The 27,375-nt window shown below is 34.5% G+C and overlaps 1 protein-coding gene across 1 annotated transcript in view; it reads left to right on the forward strand.

Moving 5' to 3' along the window:
* The window catches only part of DNAH7 (dynein axonemal heavy chain 7), a gene marked incomplete at its 5' end in the record, with an annotated part of 238,622 nt that overhangs the window by 164,058 nt on the left and 47,189 nt on the right, over positions 1-27,375 (forward strand). Inside the window, 4 exons of the mRNA XM_079710686.1 lie at positions 7,064-7,218; positions 16,641-16,831; positions 20,494-20,627; positions 21,365-21,700. Of these exons, the coding sequence (XP_079566812.1) occupies positions 7,064-7,218; positions 16,641-16,831; positions 20,494-20,627; positions 21,365-21,700 (816 nt within the window). The remainder of the gene's footprint in view (positions 1-7,063; positions 7,219-16,640; positions 16,832-20,493; positions 20,628-21,364; positions 21,701-27,375) is intronic.

Here is a 27,375-nt window from a genome sequence, read left to right on the forward strand (position 1 = left end):
TTCAATAATACTGGAACTGTTGATGAATGTTTCTGCTTTTAAGATTCCATATCTTTCAGTGATCTTTTTCAAGACGAACTTCCATTTCAGGAGAGATTGAAGTAGAAAATGGTTTTAATGAGCCATAACCCCTAAGTGTTTGCTATTTGTTTGTAAAAGTATTGAAGCATTAGCAAGAAGTTATGGTAGCAACCTTACTAAGTAGGAAATATTAACATTTTTCATTCTTGGCTTTTTTTTCAATGATTTTGGTAATCTTATACTGAGAGGTTTCAGTAAATAGGTTAAGGTGATCATTTTGAAGTATCAGATAAGTATCTTACTTATTTGCTAGTGTGTTCTTCCTTCCCCAGAGATACTTACTTGATAATGATAATACCTAATATGGAGCACTTACTAAGGACCTGAGCCTGTGCTAAATGCTTTTCACGTACTATCTCAGCTGAGGGAAGAGTCAGTAATTTAGGGAACTGGAAGAATATGTAAAATTTGGACAAGTTAGAACATAATTAACTTTTGGAGCTACTGACACTTGAAGTTTCCTTAGCTAATCAGAATTTCAAGGGCTAGTGATAACATTAAATATAATTGGATTCTATCTAAACATTTCACAGGGAAAGTATTGGGATTGTTTAACAACTTGGTAAGTAGATCAGACCTATATCTAATATAACTCTGCTTTTAAAAAATGTTTTAAGTTTTCATTTTTATAGGAGTCAGATAAATCAGGTTTATTTCAGCAACAGTAATAACTGAGAGGAACACCCACCTTTCTTTGTCTGTTTTTATCTGTGTGTGTGTGTGTGTGTGTGTGTAAAGAGGAAAATACCAGAACTCTTTGAAATGCTCCACTGCTATATATCCAAATTCCATCCTTCCATGCAGACTACAGTGAACATGTATTATCATGTTAGAAGTCTGTATTTTTCAAAAATACAAAAGAGCACCAAATATTTATCCTCTCTAGATAATAGCAAAAGAACAAACACTATCAAAACTTGGAGTTTTGGGTGCTATAATAATTAGGTTTCCATTTGAGAAACTATGGGAGCTCTGATCTTCAAAAGCAAACATTGTAGACTGAAGCCACAACATTGTCCTGTTTTTGAATCAAAAAGATATTATCTTGAGGGTGTTGTTTGAAGAAAATTAATTTGATGCAGTTGTTAACTGGGTATTGAACAGTATCTCTCTTCCAACTTTTTTCTTCTTTTTCAAAATTGTTTTGTCTAGTTTTTACTTCTCAATATAAATTTTAGAATATCTACAGAAGATTCTGCTGAGATTTCGATAGAGACTGCAGAATCTATAGATCAAAATTTGGGAAGAATTGACAACTTAGTAAGTCTTCTAATCCATAAACACAGTATATCTCTCCATTTATTTAGATCTTCTTTGATCTTTGTTGGAAGATCTTATCTATGAGTTCAATTTTAAAATACTTATAGGACATTCAAGTTAACTATTTATTCTCAAGTGAGTTTTGGTAGTTTCTGTCTTTCAAGAAATTGGTCCGTTTCAGCTAAGTTGCCAAATTTATGGACATAGGGTTGTTTGTAGCATTCCCTTAACATCCTATTAATGTCTGCAGGGTCTGTGATAATTTTCTCTATCATTCCTTATATTGGTAATTTGTACTTTCTTTGTTTAGCTAGAGTTTGATAAATTTTGTAGCTCCTATCTAAGAACAAGCCTTTTATTGCTTTTCTCCTTTTTTATTTTTTTGGTTTTTGTTTGGTTTGGTGTGTTGGTTTTCAATTTCATTGATTTCTCATTTAATATTTACTGTTTCTTTTCTTTTGCTTGCTTTTGACCTAAATTGCTCTTCTTTTTCTGATATAAGAGGGAAGCTTAAGTTACTGATTTTAGATTTTTTTTCTTTTCTAATCTATGCATTTTAATGCTATATATTTTCCATTAAGTACTGCTTTAGCTGCATAGCACAAATTTTGATATGGTGTATTTTTACTTTCATTTCCTTTAAAATATTTTTTGATTTCTCTTAAGACTTTTTCTTTTTTGAACCATAGGTTATTTAAAAAATGTATTGTTTAATTTCCAGATACTTGAGAATTTTTAAACTTTCTTTTTATTATTTGTTTTTAAATTTTTAACTTAATTCCATTACGTTCAGAGAGCATACATTATCTGATTCCAGGTGCTTTGAATTTATTAGTTTGTTTTACAGAATAAATATGGTCTATGTGAATGTTCCCTGTGCATTTGAAATATTATGGGATGGAGACTTCTTTAAATGCCAGGTTGAGTTGTTTGAGAGTGTTGTTCGTATCTTTCATATCCTTGCTAATATTCCATCTACTTGTTTCTTCATTTCTATCAGTTTTAGCTTCCTGTATTTTGGAGCTCACTTGTTGGATGCATACACATTTAAGATTGTCATGTATTATTGATGAACTGACCCTTTTATCATTATGTATTATGCCTCTTTATCCCTGATAATTTTTCTTGTTCTGCAGCCTCCTTTTTTCTGATATTACTTTAGCCAGTCCAGCTTTCTTTTGATTAGTGTTTGCATGGTATCTTTTACCATCATTTTACTTTTAATATAAATATGTTGTTATATTTGAAGTGGGTACCTTGTGGATAACATACAGTTTGACCTTGTATTTTTCTAGTCTGATGATCTCTCTCCTTCAATTAGTAAATTTAGACAACTTTATAATTGATATGGTTGATATCATTGAAATTAGATCTGACATTTTATTATTTTTCTGTTTTTACATTTGGTTTTTGTTGCCCTGTTCTTCATTTCTTATTCTTTTAGATTATTTGAATAATCCACCATTTTTAGTATCACACTTTAATTTATCTATTTTTTACTATAATACTTTGCATTATTTTTAGTACAATTTTTCACAATCTACCTAGAGATAGTTTACCACTTCAGTTAAAATGTAGAAGACTTGTAACCATGCTAGTCCCCTATACCCTCCCCTGATTATATTATCATAGTCATATATATTATGTCTGCATACATTGAAACTCTGCCCCCCAGACACATAATGTTAATATTTTGTCTTAGTATTTATGTATACTTTAAAGAACTTAAGAGGGGGGAAATAGCCTATTATATTTATCATTTTTTGATCTTCTTTTATTTCTAAAGTTCACTGTGGCATCATTTCCCTTAAGGGTGAAGAACTTTAGCATCTGTTTAGAGCAGATTTGCTGGCAAATAATTTTTTAGTTTCCTTCATTTGAGAATATTTTTTATTTTGCCTTTATTCTTGAAGGATATGTTTGGTGGATGTAGAATTCTGGGTTGACATTTCTACTCTGTTCTGGCTCCATGATTTCTGATGTAAAATCTGCAGCCTTTTGAATAATTTTCATCCAAATGTAATATATCGTTTTTCTCTGCTGCTTTTTCAAAATATTTTTTCTGGGCTTCCCTGGTGGCGCAGTGGTTGAGAGTCCACCTGCCGATGCAGGGGACACGGGTTCGTGCCCCGGTCTGGGAAGATCCCACATGCCGTGGAGCGGCTAGGCCTGTGAGCCATGGCCGCTGAGCCTGCGCTCTGCAATGGGAGAGGCCACAACAGTGAGAGGCCTGTGTACCGAAAAAAAAAATTTTTTTTCTTTGATTTTCAAGAGTTTGATTATAATGAGGCTGGGTGTGGGTGTGGGTGGGTTTTTTTTGTTTTTTTTGTTTTCTCCTTTTTAAGGATTGAGTTTTGTGAAGCTGTAAATTTATGTGTTTCACTGAATTTGGGAAAGTTTCAACCATTTTTTCAAATATCTTTTCTACACCATCTCTTTCTCCTTCTTTCTGGGCCCCAGTGACATGAATGTTAAACCTTTTAATATTTTCTCACAGGTCTTTGAGACCCCGTTCCTTTTTTTTCCAGTCTTTTTTCTCTTTATTATTCAAATTGGATTATTTTTTTCACGGGTCATCAAGTTCACCGATTGTTTCCTCTGTTGTCTCCTTTCTGTTGTTGAATCCTTACAGTGAAGTTTTTATTTCAGGTATCATATTTTTCAGTTCTAAAATTTTCATTTGGTTCTTGTTAAACTTTCTATTTCTCTGTTGATAACACCTCTCTTTCCATTTATTTCAAAAAATATTCACCGTTACCGAATAAAGAGTTGTTATAATAACTGCTTTAAAGGTATTTTTCTAGTAAATCTAACATCTTACTTTTTCTTTAAGAATTAGTCACATTCTGGTTCTTTGTGTATCGAGTAATTTTGTACTGAATCCTGTTATAGCAGCCTGAGCAGATTATGGCACCCCTCAGACTCTATGCACAACAGAGGACCCTTTTCCCAGCTCTTCTATCCAGAGAGATGGATTTTCACTCAGTGTTTTAGGTGACTGAATTACCACTGCCCTGCCTTGGTAATATAGTTCTGTGGCTGGGTTGACCTGGGGGTAGGGACAAAAGAGAGAACAGAGAGATTCCCCCCACCCCCACTCTCTGGCTCACACATGATCATTTTCTCCATCTTCTACTTTGAGTTTTTGCTACCGGTGCCTGCTGCACAGTTCCCCCCATTAGGCCTGTTCTCAGACCAAGCCAGAAGATAAGGAGAAAACACACACACACACACACACAAGAAAGTCACCACCTGCTTATTGGTCAGTACTCAAGTTTTAACTTTTTTCCCATTCACTTCTTATTACTTACTTTTTAGAATCTGCAAGTAGTTGATTTTTGTATTTTATCCTAAAGTTTTCATTGTAATCAGTGACAGAGGTAGGCTATAGTGGATTTTACCCAGTTTGGTCAACACCAGAAGTCCTTTCCTCTAATTTTGAGATGGTGTTCTTTGGACCAGTCTTCTCCATGTGGGGATAATCTCTTATAAAATATCCATTTTTAGAATGGGTTAACTTGTATGGTGTTTGTCAGATGTTCTTTTTGCTGTTCCTACTTCAGTGGATCATCATATGCAAGCTTTATTTGATCTAGGAAAAGAGGAAAAAGAAGAATCAGCATGGACCCGTCCCTCAAAGAATATACAATTTAGTTGGGTGATGCAGCTAATAAATTATAGAATTACCATAATAGAATATTATCATTATATGAAAGTACCATAACTGTAATATGGATGAATGGCTAAAGAAGTTCAGTGAGAAAAGAGATCAAGACAGGCTTTGTGGACTGCATAGCATTTGAGTTGACCTTGAAATGTGAGTAGTACTTTAACATGAAAGGATGGGGAAGAAGTGCATTTTGGACAAAGAAACAGCATGAACAGGGCTATTGTGGCTAAAAAAATGTGGAAGCAACAGAAAGAAGAGTGAGTCATTTCAGTTTCTTTAGGGAAGCATAAATGCTGTCTAAAGCTCACATAATCCTCCAACCTTAAAAATATTTCTAAAATGTAACAGAATGAAACTTTTACATATAAGTTTTGTTTCTAATTTCCCTCTTACTTCCTTTAGTTTCTTATGGATATGGTTCCCTTTTAATTAGTTGTTTGCATCTACTCTTTTGGTCTCATTTCTTCCTAAATATAATTAATATTATAAAATGAATTCTGTCCCCCCACCCCCTACAAAATCATATGTTGAAGATGTAACCCACTGTGTGATTATATCTGGAGACAGGAGGTAATTAAGGTTAAATGAGGTCATAAGGGTAGAGCCCTCATCCAGTAGGACTGGTGTCCTTGTAAGAAAAGGAAGAGACACTAGGGATGTGCATACAGAGCAAAGGGCACTTGAGGGCACAAGAGGGCTGTGTTGTCCACAAGCCAAGAAGGGAGACCTCTGCCAGCACCTTGATATTGAACTTCCAGCCTCCAGAATTGTTAGAAGACAAATTTCTGCTGTTTGACAGTCTGTGGTGGTTTCTTATGGCAGCCCAAGCTCACTAATACATTATATAATGCTTATATTGGAGGACTGTGGTTCCTTTCATTTGGGACAAATGATCCGATGAAATACGAAATTTGTGTTGTAATGAGATGGAATCGAATAGATTATCCTGATTCATCCCCAGTTTTTTTTTTGTTTTTTGTTTTGCCCCAGTCACCTTTTATTTTCTCTTCCTGTTCTTCTGATGCTCAGCATGAATTTGCTGTGCTCACTTTTGGAAGAGTATGACAGTATCTTTAGGAAACTGGCCAAAATTATGACTTGTGTTTACTGCAACTTCTGAGAGGAAGAAAGAGAACAGTGATCTTAATGCTGATTACATTTCACAGCAGATAGAAAGCTCTGTGGTTGGATACCATGTCGTGATGGCAGATACTGGTTAATTCTTTGTGACCCAACAACACCCTGGGCAGTAAACCGGGCGCCTTGTGGTGGTTCACTGCTCTTGTTCTTATCCTAAAAGGGAGATGTGAGTGAGAATAAAGCAATAAGTATGAGCTCCCTCATTGTGCAAAAACCCTGACTTTCATAGAATATATTTCTGTTCATAAGAAGCTCGCAATATCTAGGCAAGTATGTAGTGAACTACATATGTGACATTAAATATACAGCTGTTTGAAACAATTACTGGGTCAACAATTGTGTTAACACTTAAGGATCAATGGCTATTATGAAGATTAGATGATATAAAATTTTGCTTCTCACCGTTTTTTTTTTAGACCACTGTATCTTTAATGGTGTAGATTTCAAAAAGAGATGTGATGTCTACATCCTTTCTCTTTACCTCTTGTGCAAATGACAGCAGATAGAAGTTGAGGAAATGAAGTGGCTTGCCCAAGGTCACAGAAGTAATTAATGGCAGGGCTTAGTGAAGAATTGGAGTTTCCTGATTTCTAGTACTCTTGATGGTTATCATTGTGACTAATTAGCAAGAGCAGCAAACATTTTCAAAAATATAATTTAACATTGAGAGAATTGTAATTTTCTAAAAGGAGTAAAAGAACTTGTGTTAAGTTTGCCAGATGGCTTTTGTAGTTGCCGTTCTAGTAGCCTTCTCAATTTAAATGTCTCTGCTTCAAGAACACAGTTTCTCAAAACAAGCTAAAAAGTAAAATAATACTATAAAGTTTAAACTGTAAGAAAGTGTTGCATGCCTCTCAAATAGCATAGAGACAGATCATGGCTTGACCAGCGTTGTCTTTCTTTCCCTTTCAGGAATGCAAGAAGGTGGCCTCTGATGATAGATCCTCAAGGTCAGGCTAATAAATGGATCAAGAACATGGAAAAAACCAATAGTCTTCACCTAATTAAATTAAGTGACCCTGACTATGCCAGGACTCTGGAAAATTGCATCCAGTTTGGCACCCCGGGTATGTACTTGAATAACAAGCATACATTACAGAATTGCCTGGAGAGGGCACAGTTAACCCAAAATGATGTAGGGCTTTTTTTTTTTCTTTTGAAGATATTTGTGTCAGACTCATCTTAAATGATTACTTTGTTAATATCTTTCATTATTTATTGGTAATGAATCAAGTGAGAACTTTAGAGATTATAGTTCTAACAGGTTAGGATGCTTTCTTTGTCTCAAGATTCATTTGGGATACATCTTCTAATTTAGCTATTTTAATTTTTGTCTGTTGTTTGCCATTCTTTAGTTCTCATTATAGCTCCACTTCTGTAATTAAAAGGGCCACTTGATATGCCAAAGTATTTTTTTTTTTCTGCGATACGTGGGCCTCTCACTGTTGTGGCCTCTCCCATTGTGGAGCACAGGCTCCGGACATGCAGGGTCAGCGGCCATGGCTCACGGGCCCAGCCGCTCTGCAGTATGTGGGATCTTCCTGGACCTGAGCACAAACCCGTGTCCCCTGCATCGGCAGGCAGACTCTCAACCACTGCGCCACTAGGGAAGCCCGCCAAAAGTATTTTAACACAATATTAGTCCAACTATCTCTTTGTTCTTCTCTCAAATTATCCTACAAAAGTGGCAGAGAAGTGAGTGCACATTTTATGTGGCTGACTATTACCTGCCATTTACAATGGAGAGATTAAGAACATGATGAGAATTTTTCAGTGAAGCTCTATGCACAGATCATATTTGTCAAAACAAAAACCAAAATGCTTATGATTTGAGTATGTTGGGCTTATTAGTCACATTTTAAATTCATGTTATCTATCAAATTTTGGCTATTTACTTAACCAAGTAAATTGCCAACATTATGAAAGGACAATATATTTAGCCCCAGGACAAGTTTGGCAAATCCCAGTTGCTAATAGAACGAGTGTTACATGGAAGAATCAAAAGAGATATACCAAATAGACTTACAGACAGTTTATTTTTTGCATATTCATAATGAGTTAGCCTTTAAAATATTAATTACAATTTTAGGCTTGGTTTGGGTGAGCATGAAATGAAAAAAACTATGTCTACCTACAAAATGGTGTGTTTATATATATGGACACACAGACACACAAATAGTATTTCATTCATCCAACTGGTATTCTTGGAATATAGTATAATGACATGGAGTTACCAAAAAATGGACAACCTGCTCTCTACTATCAAATATCTTTCTTGTTAAATGGGCAGGATCAGACAATATATGTAACTGTTATAAAAATAGAAAGCGGAAATACTTCACTAACCCTTCTTAGGACCACTGTGCACTTCTGGAATCAGAGTACCTGCCTCTGTTACTTAGTACTTGGTTGCAGTGATCTTTCTGAGACTCAGTTTCCCCATTTATACTTTGACCATATAGTGTGAGGAAGAAATGAGTTACTGTAATTTGGGTACTTATGACAGTGTCTGATAAGCTCAATTTATATTTTTTGTTTGGGGATTTACTATGTGGTTTATGTATATTATCTCTTTTTTATTATCTCTTAATTATATTAGAATCATACATAATTATTTTGTATAATAAGAAAGACACAGATGGTGAGCTATGAATATTTAGAGCAATCAGGGAAGATTTTTTTTTTTTATTGACGTATAGTTGATTTACAATGTTGTGTTAGTGTCAGATGTACAGCAAAGTGAATCAGTTATACATATACATACATTCATTCTTTTTCTGATTCTCTTCCCATATAGGTTATTACAGAATATTGAGTAGAGTTCCCTGTGCTACAGTTAGTTATCTATTTTATATATAGTAGTGTGTATATATTAATCCCAATCTCCAAATTTATCACTTCTCCCCACATTTCCCCTTTGGTAACCATAAGGTTATTTTGTATGTCTGTGAGTCTGTTTCTGTTCTGTAAAAAAGTTCATTTGCATCATATTTTGTTAGATTACATGTACAAGTGATATCCTATGATATTTTTCTTTCTCTGTCTGACTTTCTTCACTTAGTATGATAATCTCTAGGTATCCATATTGCTGCAAATGGCATTATTTCATTCTTTTTTACGGCTGAGTAATATTCTATTTTATATATGTACCACATCATCTTTATCTCTTCCTCTGTTGATAGACATTTAGGTCACTTCCATGTCTTGGCTATTATAAATAGTGCTGCAATGAACATTGGGGTGCATATACCTTTTTGAAACATGGTTTTTCAGATATATGCCCAGGAGTGGGATTGCTGTTGGTAAGATAGTTCTATATTTAGTTTTTTAAGGAACCTCCATACTGTTCTACATAAGGGAAAATTTCTTGAAGGGATTGGCACCTTAAATACTTCAATTAAAATTACTTAATTTAACTTAAGTATTCAAAGAATTTCCTTGACACAGTAAAAACAAGTAATAATTGAGCATCTACCATGTACTTGACATTTTGAAGATCTGTGTGATCACAGTCACATATATTGATGTTAGTATTGCATCATTTTAGAGAGGAAAGGGCCATACAATCTGTCCAGTGTTTTTCAAACTATGGATCACAACTGTGGGAGAGAGAACCCACATAATGGGTCATGACCAGCGTTTTTAAATGAAATGCAATGGAATAGAACATATAAAGCTGCATAGCATGGAGTAAAGGTATGCATTATTTCATGAAATTTTAGAAGTTTTATGCATATGTGTGTACTTGATAAAGATTTAAAATGTATTTCTTGCTTGGAGTTGTGGCCATAAAAATCTGAAATCCAATAGTAGTTCTAATAACCACTACATTTTATTAACAAGGTAAGGTGACAGAGAATGTTAGTTACATGGCTTAACTAAGAATGTATCTCTAGTTAAGGGGAGTCTTAAAACTAGTCCCCAAGTCTTCTGCCTTTGTTCATTGTTTACTGTGTCAGTTGCTTTAACCTACTGTTTGGAATGAAATAACTTAAAAAATGGATAATGATAATTCACAATGCCTTCTAACATTAATTATCAGAGAGAAGTGAAAAGTTTTAAATCTATGATAGAAAGAGAAACAGATGGCAGATTTTGTAACTATTTTTATATTTAACCTTCAAGTAAAAGAATCAGCTACTGTTACAGTTTTAAAACATAAGCAGTTAAAGACTCTTCCATTTAAGAAGTTCTCTTTAGATTTTGACCTCTTCCAGGACAGTGGCTTCTGATCTCTCATCCCTCGCAGGCAGCCTGGGTAGAGAAGGCAGAGGTTTCGGCTTCACCCATCTGCCTCTGCTTCAACCAGAGCAGGCCTCCCTTTTTTTGTTGTTTATATTGAGTTTTAAGATAAAATCCTCTGTGAAAAAAAGCATCCTGCTGCTTAAAAAAAAGTTTGAAAGCCAATGTTTTAGAAAACAGAGGTACACCTGTATTAGCTACACCAATGGATAAGGTGTGCATAGGATGTTATTCATGTTAATATTGCTGATAAGGCAATTTGTTCACATCTCAATAAAACTGGAAGAATAAAAGGATTTTTTTTAATTTTTAAAAAGAAATCAACTTGTATAGAGGAGCTTTTAATGGCTTTCCATTAACTCCATGAAAAATACTCTTTGCATTTAGAGCAAAGCCCAGCATTATCTGAGCCTTCCTTATTTTTATCTTATCTCCTAGCACTTTCTTTTCTTCCCCCCTTGCATATAAGGTATCAGGGAGGCAAAACTACTTCTGGCTCAGTGTTTCTTTCATTTGCTCATTTCTTTGTTCATTATTCATTCACGTAACAAATATTTATTTTGCAACTAGCATGTGCCACTGAAAACAGAGCACGCACAGACAGACTTGATCTCTGCTGTCTTGGAGCTTATTGGTTTAAAGAGAGAGACAGAGATTACACGTGGGGTGAGGATTAGATGGGAGTACAGGGTACACGGGGACAGGCAGTACATATAACAACATGGGGTTGTTTCTCATCTCTTAGCTTTTGTCTGTGCTCTTCCATCCATTTGGTGAATTACTTTAAATTTCACCCTTTAAGATGAGGCTCAAACACCTTTTTCTGTGACATCTCTCTTAACCTCTCCAATGAAGTGCCAACACTGAAGCTTTTACAGATTTCTATGGTTGCCCTATTATTGTGTACATAAATGTTTCTCAACTCCAGCTCTTTGAGGGTACCCAGTAATTGATTAATCTACTTTGAATACAATATGCTGCACAGCTGAACATACTATGCAGTTTTTTCCTATTAATTTGAAGTCTAACATAGGATAATTTAGATAATTCATAATTAGAAAACTGATATCAGTTAATGTCCTAAACGCAAAAGAAATATGAAAAGAATACTTGGTTCTCTTTGCTGCTAAGAACAACTGCTTTGAGCAAGATGATCTGCCTTACTCAAAGACATTAGCAGCCATGTGTTTGGATTCCCAGTCTTGGCTTCCCACAAGGTGTGCAAATACTGTGATGGGCTGGCTTTTGGGAATGAGAAAGGAGATTTTTACATAAACCAGCATACTGTTAACTTTGATGATAGATATATTAAGAGAAGCCTGTCTCATAAATTTTCTCCTGTATTTTAACATGAAACATACTTTGATTTAATTAAAAGTGAAAGAAATCAAAAGTTAGGGTCAATAAATTAAGGAGAGCATTCTGGGTAATTCATGTATATATGGATTTTGGGGTTTTTTTGGTTTTGTTTTTTTCTGTTTTCAAGCTTAGAATACTTTTGCTTTTCCAGTGAGGCTTATAATACAGTAAATATTCAATGCTGAGAACATATTTCTTTGAAATCTGGATGATATAGAAATCTTTCCTAACAGGCTTAAGACTTTATTCTACTGGTGAGGAAATAAATTTTCACTTTGGGGGAAAAGAATCAAGTCTGTAATACTTAAGTTTTATAGTGTATATTTTAGCTTTGAAAAAAGACATTTATACATATTAATGTAGACATTCTTAATTCCTTGTGAAACTAAAACAATTTAGGGAGAATAAGAGATGAAATTGTATAATATCCTTTTTTTTAGTAAAGAATAATTTAAATATTAGATTTTATGCAGAAATTGTTAATAAAAGTTGAGGCAATTAAACAAAACTTATATGTTATAATATTTCATAAACAGAATTTCAGTCCATAACACTCTAGCAAATTAATAGATTTTAAAAGTCTGATCATGTAAAAATAAAAATGAAATTGATATCTATTATCACTATTATTGTTTAACATTATTAGGAAAGTTTTTTTCAATGAGGATGCTATAATATTTGGAAAGAGGAAACAATATTATCATATTTGTAGATAATATATTTCATCTAGAAAGCCAAAAAGAATTAACTGAAAAGCTATCTGAAACAAAAACTTAGAATGACTTTAACAATGCATAGTGAAAAAAAAATGAGAAAATTTCACACACACAAAAAAGAAGACTTGAGTAAGACATCATTTTTTCACTGATAGGAAAACTAAATGTTGTGAAGACATCAACACTTTCAGAAATAAACGTTTTAGAAATAATACTAGTTATTATTTCTAAAGTTAGCCTAGAAGAAAGTACAGAGGCAATAAAAATTCAGAAGAAGTGTAAATTTGGAATTAACTGTTCTGGAATAAACTCTAATATTGATACATGTAAGCCTTTAATGCATTAGAAGGTAAGCGTTATAAAACAATGGAAAATGATGGGTCATTCAGCAAATGGTGCTGCAAAAATTGGTTTTATGGAAAAACATATCAAGTCATAGTCTCATCTTACACCAAAATGTGCTCCAGATTAATTAAAGAGTTAAATATGAAAGAAAAAAAGAGAAGACATAAATGCTAAAAGAAAACGTAGGGAAATAAGTTGTCTTTGATGGGAAAGAACTTTCTAAGAAAATACACAATAGAAAAAGACACAAAAGGAAAAGAATAATAGATTTGACTCTACAAATTTATAATTTAATCCAAGAAACATTATATAAAAGAAACTTAAGAGAGAATATCAACAATATTAAAAAATACAAATAAAGTTTAAAAAACTAGCACATTGTGACAGTTGGTGCCCATTGTTCCCTAATAACCTTTCTCACCTCCTTACTGTTAGCACCCCCTGTGTTTACCTAGGCACATTGCAGGTAAAACTGGGGTAATAATATTTGATAGTTTTTTAAATTAATTAATTAATTAATTTGTTTATTTTTGGCTGTGTTGGATCTTCGTTGCTACGTGCAGGCTTTCACTAGTTGCAGAGAGTGGGGGCTACTCTTCATTGCTGTGCACAGGCTTCTCACTACAGTGGCTGCTCTTGTTGCAGAGCACCGGCTGTATGTGCGTGGGCTTCAGTAGTTATGGCACACGGGCTCAGTAGCTGTGCACGTGGGCTCTAGAGCGCAGGCTCAGTAGTTGTGGCTCACGGGCTTAGTTGCTTCGCGGCACGTGGGATCTTCTTGGACCAGGGCTCAAACCCGTGTCCCCTGCACTGACAGGTGAATTCTTAACCACTGCACCACCAGGGAAGTCCCGTGATGCTTTTTAAAGTTGTGAGGATAATGACAAAATAAAATGCCAACATGGTGCCTACTGTTTGTAAGTACAGTGATATTATATAAAAACAGGTTTAAAAACAGCAGAGTGTGTGCTTATTGCAACTCTGAAACCTCTACAGCCTTTCAGGAAAGTAATTTGGCAATACAAAAAGCCTTTAAAATGTTTGTAACTGTTGACCATTAATTGCACTTCTAGGACTCCAGCCTGGTTAAGTGATCAGAGATGAACACAGGGGTTTATTCAAAAAGATGTTCACTGCAGTATTAACAGTTGGAAAAATGGGAACAATCTAAATAATAGATTAATGTGTTTAATATACTATGATGCACTCATATTATTTACCCATGAAAAATAATCATTTTATTCAAGCAGAAAATTATAATGAATTTAAAAATTATCTGACATACATGTTTTTGTTAAAGTCTCAGCAGTGAAGAAAATTGACAAGACAATTTTAGGACTTTATTTAGTCAGGAATAACCTGTGGGAAGAAGTGCTGCAACAGAGATTCAAATACCTGTCATCCCAATGCCCTGAGCTGCTGCTTTCTCATCCAGAGTGCACATCCCGTCCCTTGAAGGACTCCTACAAAATGCCATGATTCGAGTTTGGCTATGGTAGCACCCCAAACACCAAAATGTAAGACTTCAATTTGTCAAATGTATCAAGTACCTTAGCAATGTCACTGATCTTTGATCTGGGATTCCCTTTCTAGAATGCTATCATAAGAAAATACTGTATAACACAAAGTTTTTGTAGACGGTGCTACCTATAATCTTGAGAACAGGAAGTAATCCAAATATCTAATAATGGAGTATTGGTTAAAAATGAGAGAACATTAATATTATAGACTATTATGCAGTAATTAAAAGCATGTTTATTGTTTTTTTTAGTAACATGGGAAAATATTTATGCTATAATGTCAAGCAAAATAATTAGGATATGAAATTAGATATATTGTTTAGTCTCAACTGTGTATAGAAAAAGATAAATAAAAAATACTGAAAAGAAAAATATTTAAATTCATATGTAGTTTTATGTCATTTTTCTATCAAGTTATATATGCTATGAATAAATTATATAAAATATTTTGGGGAGGGAAAGATTAAGAAAATATGATGAGAGGTTGTTTTTCAATTTCATCTGTTGAAAGGTAAAGTGAGGCATATCAAAAATTTTGAGTTTGAGCAAAAATACATTTAAACCAGGTGGTGCCAAACCAAAAGTGATAAGGAGCGTCCCTCCATCAGGAGCTGGGGAAAGATGTATACTGTACAGAAAAAGTAAGGAAGCAAAGAAAGGAAACTATTTGATTGACTACAGTTTAAAGCCTATTTGGCTGCTTGTGATTGGTTGTCCTTCGAGATTTGACTTCATAACCTTGAGGCATTTACAGGCTTAAATTTTGGTTTACTTATGTAAGCTACCACACCTTACAGCCATCTCAGTCTAATGGCCTCCTTGTTTAATTAATTTAACGTTTCTTTATTTTTCTCTATATTTTCCACATGTTCTACAATAAGTGTGAGTTACTTTTGTAATTAAAAAATATAATAACCATTTAAATAACTGCAACTAGAAATGCTTTTTCTCTGGTGTGTTATACCTCACTGCCATCATACTTAGGCATATAGTGAATCCCAGATCCAGGGGGAGTCCTGAGTAGCACTCTGACTAAGACTATGGAAGCAGGCAGGATGACCAGATAGCCCCACCAATGAAGCCCTTTCCACATACATCCATTTATTTTTATGGCATCATTTCTTTTTTAAATTACTTCTTTTGGCAATTACCCATTTTATTTTATTTATTTATTTTTAAAATTTATTTTATTGAAGTATGGTTGATTTACAAGGTTGTGTTAATTTCTGCTGTACAGCCAGGTGATTCAGATATATATCTATACACACGTTCTTTTTCATGTTCTTTTCCATTATGGTTTAACACAGGATATTGAATATAATAGTTCCCTGTGCTATGCAGTAGGACCTTGTTGTTTATCCATTCTATATATACCAGTTTGCATCTGCTAATCCCAAACTCCCAGTCCATCCCTCCCCCACCCACCTCCCCATTGGCAACCACAAGTCTGTTCTCTATGTCTGTGAGTCTTTCTGTTTCGTAGATAAGTTCATTTGTGTCATATTTTAGATTCCACATATAAGTGATATCATATGGTATTTGTCTTTCTGACTTACTTCATTTAGCATGATAATCTCTAGGTCCACCCATGTTGCTGCAAATGGCATTTCACTTTTTATGGCTGAGTAGTATTTCATTGTGTACCACATCTTTACCCATTCATCTACTGATGGACAATTTAGGTTGTTTCCATGTCTTGGCTATTGTAAATAGTGCTGCAATGAACAATGGGGTGCATGTGTCTTTCCAAAATTAGAGTTTTCTCTGGATATATGCCCAGGAGTGGGATTACAGGATCATATGGCAACTCTATTTTTAGTTTTTTTTTTTTTTTTTGTGGTACGTGGGCCTCTCACTGTTGTGGCCTCTCCCGTTGAGAAGCACAGGCTCCGGACGCACAGGCTCAGCAGCCATGGCTCACGGGCCCAGCCACTCTGCAGCATGTGGGATCTTCCCGGGCTGGGGCACAAACCCATGTCCCCTGCATTGGCAGGCAGACTCTCAACCACTGCGCCACCAGGGAAGAAATATTTTTAGTTTTTTGAGGAACCTCCATACTGTTCTCCATAGTGGCTGCAGCACCAATTTACAAGGAGGGTTCCCTTTTCTCCACACTCTCTCCAGCATTTGTCATTTGTGGAATTTTTAATGATGGTATGGCATCATTTCTTTATACTCAGAAGACAAAAATAGTTTTATGCATAACTAGAAACAGCAGCAATTTAGAAGACTGAAAGAATTTGGAGGGTTGAAGGTTTACAGTCAATATTTAAAATAACATGAAATATTTTTCTGACTTTATTCCAGTGTTGCTAGAAAATGTTGGAGAAGAACTAGATCCAATCCTGGAACCTCTTCTACTAAAACAGACCTTTAAGCAGGGTGGGAGTACCTGTATCCGACTTGGGGACTCTACCATTGAGTATTCACCAGACTTCCGCTTCTATATTACTACCAAGCTAAGAAATCCTCATTATCTTCCTGAAACTTCAGTAAAGGCCAGTATCTAAAATAAATGTTTCTTTACAAGATTTTACAATTAACGGCTGAATTTTCCTCCTGAGCCATAAGAAAAACAGGTCTTCCTAAGTAAAATGGATTTTGTCCTTGTTTGGCATTTCCTGAAATTGCTATAATAATTTCCAAATGTTGCTTTTGTATGTGCATGCAAGTAATAAAGGAACCTTCAGTACGCAGTGAAAAAAGACCATGAGAATCTAATTTCTGCAAGTGATATTATTCTTAGATTTTCATTGTTAAAAATAGGTGACATGTATGCACATTTTTCCTTTGTAATAAATGATAATATGCTAATTCTTAGAATGGGAATTCAGGAACAGAACTCCATTCTTCTTTCTCAGAATAAGGTTGCTGCTATCTGACTTTATATAGTTACTTAAAGGAGCTGTTTTAGATCACTCATTCTTTTAAAATACTAAAAATTCCTTTAAAAAGTAAAGTTAGTTCAAAGTTATAGTCAGTGTCTAAAATGACTTGAGACATTGATCTGTAACCAAGTTTCTGGAGGTTAGTCCATTTTTTATTCCCAATTCTTAGCCCTGGTTGGCACTTGATAAATGTTTGATAAATGTTTTTAGAATGAGCGAATGAGGAAGGGAAGGATAGTTTTCATTTATAGAAGCTAGGAGGAGGGAACATTAAGAAATATTCAGATTTTGAAAGAAACATATAGAGGTGAGATTTATCCAGAGGGTCCAAATGCTGTCCTTTATTAGAAATATTTAAATTAACATAGGCATCTCTCTGTAGAGACAGAGGAGGCACTAAGATGACATAATTCATACCCTCCAAGGTGAATCCTCATGGTCCCTGCTCTCAAGAGGCTTACACTGTAAATAAGCTGTATGTCAAGTGACAGTATTTATGACTAGGAAGACATAGAGGGACTCAGAAGACATAGGGGACACACTTTAGACTGGACCATTAGGGAAGTCAGGAAGACTGGGGGAAGGTGGGGTGGCCCTTGAGCTTAGTTTGAAAGACACAGTGTTAAAATATGAACATTCTTAGCCACTGTTTTCAGTTAATTAAAATAAACGTGTTTTCTAAACACCTAAGAATTGGGTCATGTGTTCACCTATTAGGAGAGGCAGTGTCTGCTAGTAGTTAAGAGCATGGATTCTAGAGCCAGACTCCCTTGGTTCAAATCCCAGCTCTGTCACTTGCCAGTTGTGTGACTTTGGCCATGTTATTTAACCTCTCTGTGCCTCAGTTCCCTAGTCTATAAAATGGGAATAATAAATGTCTATCTCATAGAGTGATGTGAAGACTAAATAATCTATGTAAAATGCTTACAATAAGGCCCAGCAATAGTGTTATGAGAGTTAACTATTAGTACTATTATTTAACTTTTAAATATATGTGAAAAAGAATGACATATAAAAGAAAATAAATCCCAAAGCTGCGTTACCAAAAAATTTTTTTAATAAATCACATGGAAAACCTTTTTTACTTTTCATTAAAATTTATGAAAATATCACAAATAACATAAATAATAATTTATGTACACTAATAACTAGTTATAAGAAGTCATAAACCACTGTGGAAACTATTTTATGATTCAGTATTGAAATCCTTCAGATCCCCAGAGTGTCTTATTGCTTCATTATTTTTAATTGCTGGGATTGATTAAACAGGGATTAGAAAACATAGTGAGGCAGTTACTTGCTTTCATTTACAAATTAAAATACTTCCTCTTGATCTTATTTTTAGGATCTTTTATGTACTTTTTGCTTTCAAAAGTACCCAAGGGATGGTATTGTGCTGCTATAGTTCTTTTGAATCTAAGTGAAAATAAAATTATGAAATAATATTTGTATGATTTTAAAGGTTTATTTGTGAGCAAATGGCTAGATTTGCAAAATCTTGATCTCAAAACATCTAACGTTAATGGAATACGAATGAATACCTCTTTGTGCCTGAGGTAAAAGTTGTAAAACATACATTTCCCTAAGCACTGAGACAGTGGTTTGGAGAGTAAAGCAAGTGTAACCTGTGCACCTGGTTTCTCATGCCAACAGGAAAAATGTTTTGAAAACATTAATGATAATTTTTCCATGAATAAATGCCAGAGCAGTAGAGAATTGCATAACAATACTGAATCATTTTTAATTGCTCAGTTTCAAGAATTGTTGCTTATTATCCCATATAAATTTATGATTATGCCTATGTAATCTACATTTAGTAGCATCCAGGGCCTGTCATGGGGCAAGCCAGGGGGAAAGTTTTAACCTGAGAACACCACCATGGAGAAGGTGCCTGGGTTTGGGCAGAGGAGGGTGTTGCCTTCACAAGGGTACAGCAAGGAACTGTTTCATAACTTCCTGATCACAGGTAGGAAATTTCTCACAAAAACCAAGTTACTCCATTCACAAAGAGGAAATATTCTCTTACCAGGGAAGGTGGGGAGACCCAAGTTCTCCTATTCCTCAGTCAGGGCTGAAGCACATGCAGATGTTTCATAGTGTGTGTCTGAGATTTCACAATCAGTTCAGCTTAGCTACAGTGAAAGGCACGTGAAAGGGAGGAATGGGAAGTGATGCTCAAGACATAGGTGCAGACCTTAATTCAAGATGTGAGGGCAGGCAGACTGCAAAAATAGAGGCTTCAAAAAGCAGGGGGGCGGGGGAGGTCAGCTTAAGCCAAGGTCGAGTGTTTATCGGTTCATTGGTGATCAGAGCCAGAAAGTTTCTGCAGTTTATTGCTGTGTGTATTGATAGGTATGTGGAGGCAGGAGTGAAAGCAGATTGTAGAGGGCTGAGGAATGAAATGAGGCGGAGACAGAAAGCATATATGAGTAACATTTTCAGTTATATAGTTATGAAGGCACAAAGAGAGGTCGTTCAGTAGCTGAAAGGGATTGTGTGGATGATCTGTTTTTTGCTTTTTAAACAGAGAGACCTAAGCATGATTACCTTCCCACTTATGGGAAAGACTCAGGAGAGGGAGTGTTTTAAGTTGTGGGTGAGACCTGCCTGTAAGAGCCGTTAGGTACCGGGATGAAGCAGGGTTAGCAGACTGCATCTTGATGGACACTGTTGAACTGTATATTCCTTAGTTCATAGTAGTGGATCAGTATCATATTTTAATATGATAATATAATACAACATAATATATGCTGTTGTAATATGATATTATAGTATATATCATTATAATACATAATATGATTGTCATACTGTGAATACCGTATATACTTATGACAAGAAATTGTTCTTTTTTTCTCTCATCTCTTTGTAAGATCTCCTTTGCTTTTTGACACCACTGGGATCCTTAAAACATGAATCAGCTAGTCCAGCCAATATGAAGGATGGTCTCCAGCCTGATTCTAATTGATTTGGGGATTAAAAGGTAGTCAGAAATTGGACGAATTTGAAATAAGAATAAATTGATCACCAAACAAAACCCTCTGAAGTATTACATTTATAACCATGAGAAACTTCAGTGGGTTTTTAATCCAACAATCCAGTTTGCCTATACCCTTAATCACCATCTCTACAAATTCCACTTTTCACACATACTACCATGGTGAATAGAGTCAGTTTTAAGATCAGAATTTGAAATGTATAAGCAGAGGATTTCTCTGTTGAGGCTTTCTCAACAGAAATAGTGATACAATTGTTGTGTACTCTTTCATTTATAGGTGACGTTATTAAATTTCATGATCACTTCAGAGGGAATGCAGGATCAGCTTTTGGGAATTGTGGTGACACGAGAAAGGCCAGACCTTGAAGAAGAAAAGCAAGCCTTGATATTACAAGGAGCTGAAAACAAAAGGTTTTAAATGTTATAAAACACAGAATTATTCTTACTTGTTTCAAGATCACTTAGAATCAATTAAAGTACATTTTAAAGATCTACTTTGTTAGGTTTAATAGGTGCATTGAATAGAAAGACTTAAGTGGAAAATATATGGTATTACAGAGTCTCTATGTTAATTTGGAAAATTGCATTGCAGAGTATATTTTTACATACAAGTTCTTAGGCATTGGAAGAATTCAGAGACCTGCCACAAGTCAAAGCAATATATTTTCAACTATTCAATGAAGTTTTAGCACAAAAGTTTTAGTATTCATTATGTAACTGAGGTTACCTGTTTTCACTGGAGCATAGTCTGAATGAATATGTTGCCTTCCATTTTCTGCTTGTAATATCTATATCCTAGGTAAAAAGGGTAATGCTCTAGAAGTCATGAAAAATTTCAGAAAATAAATGGAGTGATACTTTCTGTTCATTGGGGGCTGAGATTCTTAATGGCAGAGTAGATGGGCTTACCATCTCTCTCTCTAGTTACCACATAAATGATCATTAGAAAGAGAAGTGGAGCAGAAAGGCCTGTCTTTTTGACATTCTGCAAGATAAGAAATTAATTATACAACATCACTGTTACGGACATTTGTCACAATGTGATGCATTTCTTAAGGTTACAAGCTCTTTGTTTCTTATGAAAGAACATATACATGAAGTGATTTTTAATGATTTCTTCTTCTTCTGAGAAAATTGTTTTTTTCCAGGCAGTTAAAAGAAATAGAAGACAAGATTTTAGAAGTTCTTTCATCTTCGGAAGGCAATATATTAGAAGATGAAACTGCCATTAAGATATTATCTTCCTCCAAGGCTTTGGCTAATGAGATTTCTCAAAAGCAGGAAGTAGCGGAAGAGACAGAGAAAAAGATTGATGCCACCCGCATGGGCTATCGACCTATTGCCATTCATTCCTCCATCCTGTTTTTTTCTATTGCTGATTTAGCTAACATCGATCCCATGTACCAATACTCACTGACCTGGTTTATTAACCTTTTCATTCTGTCTATTGAAAATTCAGAGAAATCAGAAATTTTGTCAAAAAGGTACGTAAAAACAATACTTATTAATATTAATAGTAGCTAATGCATGAGAAATAAATAGTAATCGGTGGCCTTCATTGTTGTTTCAGTGTGGTGTGCACCTTACAGCCACATAGCTAGAGTGAACTTGATTAATAATTGTACCAGAAATAAATCTGAGCATTATAAATTGAACAGATGTGACCAAATTCAGTCTTCCAGGACTTTGTTTAAATAGATAATAGGATTATAATGTAATTCTAAAAAGAGGAAACATTTACTTCTGTTTATCATTTGCAAAAGTTATTTATGATGGGAGGTGTGGAAAGAGGAGGTAGTACCCCTCAAAGATATGACTCTTACCCTCTGTAAGCTTGCATTCCAAAAGTTACATATTCACATTTTGATATACACATGTATAAAATTTGTCAGATAACAGGGTTTTTGAAAAATAATCTTGTGATTTTGTTATTCTTATTTATATAAAATACCTTATTTTACTGTTGGCTATTGCAGTAAGTAATGGAACTAAGACCTACTTAATAGTAAGTCTCTGAGAGAATAAAATTTCATTTTATTTGTTGTCAGTGAGATAAATTTTAGTTGGTATTAAAACATGTTTTTAATAGAGTCTAACAGTAAATTACTTCTCGAACAAATAATTGCAACCTTTGCCCTTTATAAGTTTATCAATCCATACGAAGCAAGATACTCCAGTTTCCTAACTGTTCATACCCACAAAAGAAACTCGATTTACTGCTTATCACCCACAGTTAAGAATTATCTTTTAGAAATCCAAAATGCTCATCTCTTGAAATCTAAATTGAATTCCTTCATTTATCATGGTAGAATTTCGCTAAATTTTAAATGTTCTTAGAATGAGCAATTTTTGGTTAGTATCATTCATTATTTTACAAGCCTGTATATGAGACTAATGAAGCTGTTGGACTGACACTTGGCTTAACAATTTTTCAAATGTCTGCCCATGAGAAAGAAAAGAAAGGGAAGAAGAGGGTATCTTTACAGAAGGAATGCATGATGGTACAGTTTAAAGTTTCTTTTTATATTATGATATTTGAAAATGTTTAGTTTATTTCTCTATTTCTTCCAGTATCTGACATTTTCAAGGTTAGCAAGGATTACTTGAGACAGAAAACAAAAATTTAAGTGACCTTTCTTAGAAAAGTTCCCATCCCTTTGCATTATTGACTTGAACATGCATGTCTGGTTTTCACACTAGATCCTGAATTCCCTGAGGCGAGGATTTTTTTTTTTTTTAAATATTCCTAGAACCTAGAATTTATCACAGAGCTAATCACACGGAGCAACATAGTACGTAATGTTCTGCTTTTCACTGCAGTTCTTAATTTCTACTTTGGTTAAAACAAAATCCCTGGGCTTCCCTGGTGGCGCAGTGGTTAAGAATCGCCTGCCAATGCAGGGGACATGGGTTCGAGCCCTGGTCCGGGAAGATCCCACATGCCGCGGAGCAACTAAGCCCGTGCGCCACAACTACTAAGCTTGTGCTCTAGAGCCCGGGAGCCACAACTACTGAAGCCCGCTCGCCTAGAGCCTGTGCTCCGCAACAGGAGAAGCCACAACAATGAGAAGCCCACGCACAGCAACGAAGAGTAACCCCCGCTCGCCTCAACTAGAGAAATCCCACATGCAGCAACGAAGACCCAACGCAGCCAAAAATAAGTAAATTAAATAAATAAATTTATTAAAAACAAAACAAAACAAAACAAGATCACCAGAATGCTATCATTTTAATTAGTTTAAAATCAAGATATGTCCTGTAGTCTCGGGAAGAAACTTTCTTTGCTTTGTCTCTTAAAGACATATTTTATGTACAAGATTTAAAAATTAGGACAATTTTATGCTTTAAAAATAGTTATTGGTTCCTTTATTACCTCATTATATTAAATTAGGACTCAACCACAAATATGACATCTGCTTCTTCATGACTATGATATAGCCCCTTACGATTTATAGGAAATAAAATTCTTTTCCCCAGATGTAAGATTTGACTGAAATCCAGAAAACAAAATGTGCCTTTTTATTTTTAGTTAAAATCCTTTAATGTAGAAACAATGAAAATCATATTTATGACTAAAGTGATCTTAAAAATATAATTCTGGGACCAAAGAGTAAATAGAAAAAAATGCATTTGAAAACTTTGATTGAAGTTATTAATATTCTTACAGAAACATGCAGAAGTCAGAAGTATTTGCTTGAAAATTTTTCGTAAGTGAGCACACCTGTGTACCTAGCAGCCAGGTCAAGGCATAGAACATTATCAATAGCCCAGAAACCACTCTGTGTCCCCTTCTAATCACTATAACCCCACCCCCCAAGGTAGTCACTGTCCTGACTTTCAACACTAGAGATGAGTGTTGCCTGTTTTAGAACGTCATATAAATGGAATCGCATGGCCTGTGCTCTTTTTTTCTGGCATCTTGCACTTCACATTGTGAAATTTATATTGTTTTGCACAGTGCAAAGTAGTGGTTTATTCACTTTCATTGTTAAATCGCATTCCCTGTGCTCATTATTGTTGGGCAAGTGTAAAAGCAAATCTCCCAACCCAGAAATTTTCTCCACAAAGTAGTAGAGAAAGAAAACAGTTTTTTATTGAATAATTATTAAACCAGAATGTGATCCGCATCGACCGACAATCCACTAAGAGACGGCAAAGACAGAAATCTTCTCCTGACTTTACCAACTGAGTTAGCAAACTGGCTTCATCCAGAGGAAAAACAAATACCTTATCTTTATGACAAGAGGTAATTTTGCAGTGAGGAGCCAGGTGCCCATGAAGATGGCTCTCAGGTCTTTGAGAAGGACATTCCTGGGTCATAAAGTTGACAAAAAGCCTGCCTAGTTTTCACAAGAATTTATACACATTTCAAAGAGACGAGAAAGTACGTATAATTTTAAATTTTCAAACTTAAATGCTCTAAGGAGAAGGAGGAGAGGGAAATCTCTTTCTAACATTTTCAGTGTAAAAAAAGTAAACCTCTTATTTTTATTTGTCCTTTCACTATACCACAAATTATTCATTCACTCTACTGTTGAGGACATTTGGGTGGCTTCTAGTTTAGGGCTATTATGAATTTTTGCTGTCTTGTACACTCTTGTACGTGGGTATTGTATGTACACATGTATGGTAGGTATATATACAGAAACACGATTGATGATCACAGGGTATGCATATGTTCCATTTTAATAAATATCACCAGGCTTTCCTGGTGGCGCAGTGGCTAAGAATCCACCTGCCAATGCAGGGGACACGGGTTTGAGCACTGGTCCAGGAAGATCCCACATGCTGTGGAGCAACTAAGCCCGTGCGCCACAACTACTGAGCCTGTGCTCTAGAGCCCGTGAGCCACAACTACTGAAGCCCACGCACCTAGAGCCCATGCTCTGCAACAAGAGAAGCCAACACAATGAGAAACTCGTGCACTGCCACGAAGAGTAGCTCCCGCTCGCCGCGAATAGAGAAAAACCTGCGCGCAGCAACGAAGACCAAATGCAGCCAAAAAATAATAATAATAATAATAATAAAATAATAAATAAATTAATTAATTAATTTAAAAAAATATGATTAATAAATATTGCCAACAGAATTCCAAAATGGCTACAGCAAGGGAGACTCTTTTAGGAGTCCTGCTTAATCTTCCTTTTTTTTTTTTTTTTAGTAAATAGTAAGAAGCTAGCTGTCATTCAGAAATTAAAGATAGAGTTCTCATAGAAATCATTTTTTGTCAATCATTGATAAACATCAGATAACCTGTTAAATATGTACGATTTTTACTTGTCAATCATACCTCAATAAAGCTGGGGGAAAAAACAAAAAAACATCAGGTAACCCGTGTTCTCTGGGCAGCTATTGAATTATAGCTATAACAAAGGTATAGAAAGCATGTGACTATTAACACCAGAGTACTAAATTGTTTGAGAATCTTAATATTGGTCTAAAATTATCTCTAATTTCTTTTTACTCAGAGATAAAAATATTTCATTTTTGTTTGTCTTCTGATAGTTATGTGTAATAATTATTATTTAATAATACCAAACATATGTTATAACTAAATTTATGTTATAACTACTATGGTATATACTATGAAATAGCCATAATAATCGGGATCATCTTTTATAAAATTTTTAATGCATCAGAATTTATTATAGCAAAATAAATAACTAGCAAAAAAATAAGCACAGAAACAAAAATCTGACTAGAATATAGCTTTGTTACAGGAACCAAACTGAAATCAGTCTCTGTCTCTCTCTCTCTCTCTCTCAAAAATACATGTAAGATCACACATGCCGGTGCATACAGAGTTTTTTCTTTTCCTTCTACTTCTGTCAAGATAATTTCCCCATGTTATTAAATACTCTTCTGAAATATAATTTTTAGTAGCTGTACAATATACCTTTTAATGAATGAACTATAATTTTCTTTATAATTTTCTTACTGTAAGACTTGCAACTATTGTCCAGCTTTTGTATTATAAATAACACTGCAATAAATATAAATGTCCACATTTGATTATTTCCTTTGGCTGAATCCCAAAATTAGAACACAGGTGTTCATTTCTTTCAGACTCCTGATATAAATACATTTCCTGTAAGGTTATTCAAATGTACAATTCCATCAGAGGAGCATGACTATCTTACAACACTGTCCCGCACATCCGCATTGAAAATAATAATTTTTATCCTCTTTTATACTGTAACAGATTATTAAAATATATTTTAATTGGCATTTTAATCAAATATTTTAAATACTTGATATTTAAGTATTTAGAAATATTTAAATATTTAAAATATTTATTTAAAAATAAATATATTTTTATTGGCATTTAATGAAAATGAACTTGAATTTCTAGTATGATTGACCCTTATAATTTCCCTTTCCATCTTCCTATCTACAAGAGGAAGTTTGTCTTGAAGTGCAGAAATTATTTAATTTTAGAGAGACCAAATTTGAGTCACCTTATATTAATTGTACTGTTACAAGAGAGAAATTAAATGTCAAGTGTGAAAAGACCATCTATAAGCATAAAAATGGGAACAGGAATTGTATGATTATTTTGAATTTTCAAAGAATTCAACTCTATCTCAGCAACTAGTTTCAAGGACCTCTCTACCGAGCCTTTTTCAGAGTTCTCAATTAGAAATAAAATATATCAATTTGTTGTAATTCTTTCTATGGGAATGCTGGCATGGGGTAAAATAGTTAAAGAAATAGGGAGGTAAGGAAGAAACTAGAGCAGTTATGATCTACAGCTTAGGAAATCAGTCTGGAAATAACCAAGATATGGTCATACTGCTAGATTTTTTTTCTAGGCACATTAAGAAACACCAATATCATTTTGTTTAACCATAAACTATGCTAATTTTCCCTTTAGATACTTTATCCTTTAGATAATTTAGGTCATTAATCTATGTAAATCATTAGCTTACTACAAATGTTTTCAGCTAACTTTATTTCTATTATAACTATTATAACCTATGTAATAAAAATATTTTTAAAACTTTTGTCTCAGTGGTAGTTTACCCCTCATGAGATAATTAGTGAAAATGCTTAAAGTGCTATATTCATGTTAAGAATTATTATGAATACAGATCACACATGTTAGCACTTACTAGGAAATTGTTAGTTGCAAATATTGTGATTATTCACATTTCTGTGT

The sequence above is a fragment of the Hyperoodon ampullatus genome (genome assembly GCF_949752795.1).
Source record: "Hyperoodon ampullatus genome assembly, chromosome: 8".
Lineage (NCBI taxonomy): Eukaryota > Metazoa > Chordata > Mammalia > Artiodactyla > Ziphiidae > Hyperoodon > Hyperoodon ampullatus.